Consider the following 7,432-nt stretch of genomic DNA (forward strand, 5'->3'; position numbering starts at 1 on the left):
ATGTTCCTGATATATTAAATAATTGGCATTGTGTGTAGTTTATGATTGTGATATTTTTGGAATTTGAGCTAGTAGGAATTATGGTTCCTTTGTATGAAAATTACTAAATCTTGGGAGAATATTTTTCGTTTTAGGTGGTGGTTATCCAAAAATGAAGTCGATACTTATTTTCGCCAGCATTGCATGTTTATAAGATGTTAAAATTTATTTTATTTGGATGTCTTATGATGGTAAAACTAGATGAAGAGACTCTTTAGAATAAGGAATATGTCATGACAAAAGCATATGTTCTTGCATATAAAAAATCACATCTTAACATATGATGACATCCTTATACGAATGGGGCGAGATAGAATGTGTACTGAGCCCATGGTTACTAACCCTTCTTTGCTAACAATTTCAAGCTTAATTAGAGAAACCCTATTTGTTGAGGTTTCCAAGAGACTTTATTTTAGATAAGTAGTAAACACTGGTAGGAAGAGAAAACACAGGTATATTGTTGAGGAGCATATTTGGTCTAAGTATGGAATATGAATATTTTGACATGTGAAAATAGAATTTTTTTGCTTGTATTATGGAACACACACACATACACACACAATCTTGTGTTTTTACCGGCTTATCATTAGCATGTACTTGTACAACAACTTTTGCAAAACTAATTTCTCTTCTTTATTCCTAGTGCCTTCCTTATATTTTTGAAGTAATTAATAACAATTAATTATGTAAGGACGTGGCATCCATTATCCATCACTCCACATTACGTTTGAATTGCATGGTGAATGACTAAATTACTAAATCAACTTACAACTCACTTGTTGTAAGTTGCTGCTATCCTAACTTGTAATTATAACAATGTCATAACAACTTACAATGCATTTTTCACTTGCTATAAACCCAAATTCTTGAATGAGAGAGAGAGAGAGAGAGAGAGAGAGAGAGAGAGAGAGAGAGAGAGGACTCTGTAAAAATAAAGAAAATTCAGGATAAATAAGGAAAGCTATTGTAAATTAGAGGGACATCATAATAAATTAGAGTACTTGATAATCAAGACTAGTATTCTAAATTTTCATTTATTTGTCTACGAATTTTGGATAAAAGTGAAATTTTTTCTGAGAAAAAGTTTAGAAACTTGCATGAAATTGAATCCAGATAGAGAAGGGTTGTTAGTTTGTTATTTGCCAATGAATTGCTATTGTAGCATATATATGTTCTACCATGTTTTCTTAGCTATATATTTTTGTTGTAATTATGTTTTCATAGTTGTATATTTTTGTTGCAGTACTGATCTTCCGAGGACAATAGCGTTTGTTTGTTATAATATGATTTGTACTTGCGTTTATTTAATTGCTTTTATGTGAAAAAATTGGCACTATTTATTGTTTATAATTTTACAAAGTAGTGATTGTAACTCCTTGGTTGGAAGTTCCTAAGTCTCCAAAGAATATTTTCGTTTTAGGCGATCATTGGTCAAATCAAAAACTGGTACTTGTTTGAGATGGAAAATGACACTTGTTTGAGATAGCACTACTATGTTGAGATGAGGTTGACATTTATATTATTTAGGTATCTTGTGACGGCAATTCTAAATAAAGAGACTGCTTAGAATAAAGAATATGTAGTGACAATACAATACGTGCCCACATATAAAAATCACATCTTAATATATGATAAAATCCTCACACAAATGAGAGGAGATACAATGTTTATTGAGCCTATGGTTGCTCACACTATGCTGACAATTTCAAGTGTTGATCTTTCCAAAAGACTACAACTTTTGACATATGTAGAACAAATTGGCTGGAAGGCGCAGAACGGGTATATTGTTTTTGAGCTCATTTGGTTTGAGAAGTATCGAATGTAGTTTGGCATGTGAAAGTAAAAAATTTTGGTTGTATTATGGAATATATGTATGTACATATCTTTTGTTTTGCTCTATTTTTTTTTCTAGGTTATTGCTTGTTGGGATACAACGATTTTGCAAAACTAATTTTCGTAGTTAGGCCTAATGCCTCAATTGAATTTTTTATGTAATTAATCAGGGCAATAGAAGTAGGGACATGACAGTCTACTATGTGACCCCATGGTGAATAACTAAGTCGCTAAAGCAATTCTATATTCACCATCGGAGATATGCCAAAACACTAGCTTGCATAAGGAGAGGGACCGGCACACTTAATTTTCAGCTAATCACCATTAGTGATGTTAATATGTCATTAAAACCAAACAAATAAAGCCTTTCCTGGCCTAAATATTTGGTAGTATGGTATCATCCAAAATAATAATAGCAAACAGAAAAAAGAAGGAAACATACACACGCAGCCAGATAGGCAATCTACAAGAATTCAAGAAGAAAAAAAAAGAAGAGGGGAAAGGAATCCAAGAAGGAAAAAAAAGGGGTGGGTGGGGGAGGGAGGCACCTTGCAATGCAAAAAGCTCACAAAACAAGTACTTGAAGACGCACCACCTCCACCCAATATGCTTTTTCTACACTTTCTACCACCCAGTAATCCCATAGAAGAAAGAGCCAGACAGCACGTTACCAAGTTATCGATAACACTCTCCTAGTCTTATAGTGTCTTCCCCCAAATCCAAATCCAAATCCATACGAACCTCAATACAAAGAAGATAAAAACGGAGAGGAAATAAAAGGGAAACACCCCTGGGCTTTGGACACTGCAAACAAGCAAGCAAGTGCAGCCTTCCTCGCAACTATCACAGCTCTATCGTATAGTGAAAATTTTGATTAATAATTTAAGGTTGTTCTGCACTCTGCACTCTGCCCATTTCAACCCCGGCCGCATCCCCAAAATTCACGCGCATGCTCCTCCATTTCCTTAACTCTGCTCATCGTTGTAGTAGTCACCGGCACCATCTCCGGCCTTCGTCTTTATTTTGATTACGATTTCTCCTCAGCTTTCAATTGATTTTTACCTTCGTACCCAGTTTCTGATTCCTCGCAGTAGTTGTGAATCTATAAGCTATATAGGTAGGCAAGATGATTACTCTATCGGATTTCTACCATGTGATGACCGCCATGGTTCCACTTTACGTGGCCATGATATTAGCTTACGGCTCCGTGAAGTGGTGGAAGATCTTCTCGCCGGACCAGTGCTCCGGCATCAACCGCTTCGTCGCCCTCTTCGCCGTCCCTCTCCTCTCCTTTCACTTCATCTCCACCAACGACCCTTACAAGATGAACTTCCGATTCATCGCCGCCGACACACTCCAGAAGATCATGGTCTTGGCGGTGTTGGCCGTTTGGAGCAAATTGAGCAAAAGGGGTTGCTTGGAGTGGACCATTACTCTGTTTTCCCTGTCAACTCTCCCCAACACTCTGGTTATGGGCATTCCCCTGCTCAAAGGCATGTACGGCGACTTCTCCGGAAGCTTGATGGTCCAAATCGTGGTCCTTCAGTGTATTATTTGGTACACTCTGATGCTCTTCATGTTCGAGTACAGAGGCGCCAAGATTCTCATCTCCGAACAGTTCCCGGACACCGCCGGTTCGATTGTGTCGATTCACGTTGATTCCGATGTGGTTTCGTTGGACGGGAGGCAAGTTCTGGAAACGGAAGCGGAGATTAAAGATGACGGCAAACTTCACGTGACGGTGAGGAAATCAAACGCTTCCAGATCGGATATATTCTCACGTAGGTCGCAGGGATTGTCTTCAACGACTCCGAGACCCTCGAATCTGACCAATGCGGAGATATACTCTCTGCAATCGTCGCGAAACCCAACTCCGAGAGGGTCCAGCTTCAACCATACGGATTTCTATTCCATGGTCGCCGGCAGCCGGAGCTCCAACTTCGGTTCCGCGGACGTTTACGGGCTTGCGACGGTGTCGAGAGGACCGACGCCGAGACCGTCGAATTACGAAGAAGATGGGTCTTCGAACAGCAACAATAAGCCAAGGTTCCACTATCACGCTCCGGGGGGCGCGCATTATCCGGCTCCAAATCCGGGCATGTTTTCGCCGACGGCGTCAAGAACCGGCAGTGGTGCGGCCAATAAGAAGCCAAATGGACAACTGGGTCAGTACAAGACAGAAGAGGGCAGTAGGGATCTTCACATGTTTGTTTGGAGTTCAAGTACTTCCCCTGTTTCGGATGTGTTTGGGGGCCAAGATTTTGGAGGTGCAGACCAGCCAGTGAAGGAAGTGAGAATGGCTGTTTCTCCAGGGAAAGGTAGATTTTCTTCCTTTTTTCGGTCTTTTTATTTTTTTATTTTTATTTTTTTCTGTTTTAAGGTGCTTCATTCGTTTGGATTGAATTGATTTTGTTTCCATAGCAGTGGAGGGTGATAGAGAAGATGAAGAACAGTACGTGGAGAGAGAAGATTTCAGCTTCGGAAACAGAGGGATGGAGAGGGGAGAGATGAACAAGCAGGACGATGGTGATAAGATGGGGAAAGCAAAAACCATGCCTCCAACCAGTGTGATGACCAGGCTTATTCTGATCATGGTTTGGAGAAAGCTCATCAGAAACCCCAACACTTATTCAAGCTTAATAGGCCTCACTTGGTCTCTGGTTTCATTCAGGTCATCCTAACACCCTCTCAGCCAGCTACATACCTGCCTTTTACTCTTTTCTCAATTTCTTACCATGCAATCTGGTTCCCGGGCTGCCTCTTAACTAATTTACAGACATGAACATGAAACGCATTTCTTGAATTAGGCTTATCAATTAAAATGTGTAGTGGATGATGAATGAATTCATTGAATTGGTTTGCAGGTGGGATGTAGAGATGCCTGCCATTATAGCGAAGTCCATTTCCATACTGTCGGATGCAGGGCTTGGCATGGCCATGTTCAGTCTTGGTCAGTACTCAGTAGTTCTTATTCCACCAAACCCACCTCCCCCTCCTCAGGACCCCTTTCTTCTTTCTTTACCATCTTTTCTGATGATTTCGTTCACTTTATTTAATTTCTTACTGTGTTTAATAATTAGATTTTCTCGTTTTAAAAAGAAGAGAAAGAAAGACAACAGTGTTGTCATGATATAATATGTCTGCGAGCCTGCTTCTTTTCTCTGTTCTCACTGTGCAGTTAAAATAAAAAATAAAAAATTTGGGGTGATGTGTCTGATAAAGAAAGAAAGGGGCAGTGACTGCTGACTAGTGGTGGGAGTGATGATGAATATTGATGTTTGAATTCAAAAAGGGTGGAAAAGGATAATGCGTGGGTGGAAGAAGGCATGATGAATATTGTTAAATTGGCATGCATGGCGATTAACTTGGATTGGATGGCTGCAATTGCAGGTCTGTTCATGGCCTTGCAGCCGAGGATCATCGCATGTGGAAATTCCATTGCAGCTTTTGCCATGGCTGTGAGATTCCTTACAGGTCCAGCTGTCATGGCAGCTGCTTCCATTGCTGTTGGGCTTCGCGGTGTCCTGTTACACGTTGCCATTGTCCAGGCCAGTCCTCTCTCTCTCTCTCTCTCTCTCTCTCTCTCTCTCTCCCCCTCCCCCCCCCCCCCCCCCCCCGGCCCCCCAAAACAAAAAAAAAAGAGTTTTGCTATTTCCTTTCCAGATAAGATTTTTTATTGGTTAAACTAATGCAGAAAAGCATTCATTCAAATGCACCAGACGAGACACAATACACAATAATCCATGTCCCGTGTATAGTACACCTAGCTAATAGCTAGCTTCACTTAGCTACCCAGCTCAGTAAAAGATAAAATAACCCTTTTAGCTAGCTAGCTAGCTTGCTGGTAAAGCTGGGGAGAATGGGGATAAGTGGCCGTTTGGGCCAGGGGGTTCAGATTTAAACAAGCATCTAATCATCAGTGCATGCCAGTACTAACATAACATGCATTTTGTGTTATTGCATTTGCTGTGGCGTGCGGGGAAAAATGCCCGAACAACAAACAGGCAGCTCTACCTCAAGGAATTGTCCCTTTTGTCTTCGCCAAAGAATACAACGTACACCCTGATATTCTCAGCACAGCGTGAGTAATAATATTGTCTGCCTTCTCGAAACCTCTCTGTGGTGTAAGTTGTAACACCGGAAAACTCACCTGAGTTTACTCTCTCTGTTTTCTGACCGCTTTGAGTTTGAATTTGTGCAGAGTTATATTTGGGATGCTAATAGCGTTGCCCATAACGCTGATCTATTACATTTTTCTGGGGCTGTGAAATGGATATGAACGATCATATTCCAAACCAAACTAAACTAATTAATGCTGGGAGACGATGGATGCTAACACATCGGCCTCGACGGGACCTACAGCGCATTTAAGGCAGGCCGCGGAGGCCATCGAAGACGACAACCCCCACCCCGGAAAAATTTTAAAAGCCCAAATGTGGTGGCCATGGATCCATATTGCATGCACCACCACCACGCATATCCTTTTTCTTTTCTTTTCTTTCTTTTTTTGTTTTAAAAAAAAAAATGGTAGAGATGTAAAATGATGGTTAATTAATTGTAGTGATTTTGTATCAAGAAAATGGCATTATTCCCGCTTGATTATATGTATATATATGGTTGTTGTTCCTTTGCATGCATGCATGCATGTGCTATATGTTGTGCATGCCAAGATTTCATGATGATGGTAAAAATTTTAATTAACGCCATTGAAAAGGGGGAAGAAGGAAATAGGAGAAAGTAAAAGAGAAGGGGAAAGTATTAATTAACGCATGTGATGATGTTCTTATATTTTACTGTCACCTTCTCATTGGCTGTGCATGCCAAGATTTCATGATGATGTTAAAAATATTAATGTGGTTTGGAATAATAATTATCGTGTTGGGAGTGTGATCATGCTTAAAATTTGTATGTGTGAGAGAAATGTGTATCATTTGTGCCTTGCTTTTCCAGCTCTCTTCTGGTTGTTTTTTTTTTTTTTTTTCCCCATTATGAGAGATGTTAGGTGTGGGTATATATATATATATATATATATATATATATATAAGTGTGTGTGTCAAAAAGGGCCAAAGTTCGATTCTACACTTGTAATTTTTGTGGTGAATTATAGTAATGCATCAAATCGTGAAGGCAATTTTTTTTTTCTCTCTGTTTGGTGTCATTTATATGGATTTGAAGAGCTTATCTAAGTAAGATTTTCATATTCTAAAGAGAGAGAGAGAGAGAGAGAGAGAGAGAGAGAGAGAGAGAGAGAGAGAGAGAGAGAGAGAGAGAGAGAGAGAGAGGAAAGTAAAACAAAACAATTTAACAATTATTTATTTTCCTACCATAGTTAATTGGGGAGAGTGGTCTTCATAAGATTTTAATGAAAAAATTTCTCAAGTTTCAATCCTGATGTGTAAAAAAGGAGCATAGATTAAATAAGAGATAAGATGTTTCCTATGATGATATAATTTTTCATTTCTCAAATAAAATATTTCTAAAATTCTCAATCCTTTGCATGAACACAAAACCAAATATGGTAAGAATTGCCCTCAAAATGTTTTTTTTTTTTTTTTTTTTT

The 7,432-nt window shown here is 39.3% G+C and overlaps 1 protein-coding gene across 4 annotated transcripts; it reads left to right on the forward strand.

Annotated features, from left to right (window-relative positions):
• Positions 1-2,367: 2,367 nt before the first annotated feature.
• Positions 2,368-6,495, forward strand: LOC131145452 (probable auxin efflux carrier component 1c). Of its 4 annotated transcripts, none has more exons than XM_058094534.1 (6): positions 2,368-4,190; positions 4,294-4,543; positions 4,737-4,822; positions 5,263-5,424; positions 5,881-5,953; positions 6,074-6,495. In XM_058094534.1, the coding sequence occupies exons 1-6, from the start codon at positions 2,999-3,001 to the stop codon at positions 6,138-6,140; spliced, it is 1,830 nt and encodes a 609-aa protein (XP_057950517.1). In that variant the 5' UTR covers positions 2,368-2,998; the 3' UTR covers positions 6,141-6,495. The 4 variants fall into 4 exon arrangements, with proteins under 4 accessions (XP_057950517.1, XP_057950519.1, XP_057950518.1 ...); XM_058094536.1 differs by having other exon boundaries at positions 4,297-4,543; positions 5,263-5,420; positions 5,877-5,953; XM_058094535.1 differs by having other exon boundaries at positions 2,433-4,190; positions 4,297-4,543.
• The last annotated feature ends 937 nt before the right edge of the window (positions 6,496-7,432 follow it).

Source organism: Malania oleifera, chromosome 13 (genome assembly GCF_029873635.1).
Source record: "Malania oleifera isolate guangnan ecotype guangnan chromosome 13, ASM2987363v1, whole genome shotgun sequence".
Lineage (NCBI taxonomy): Eukaryota > Viridiplantae > Streptophyta > Magnoliopsida > Santalales > Ximeniaceae > Malania > Malania oleifera.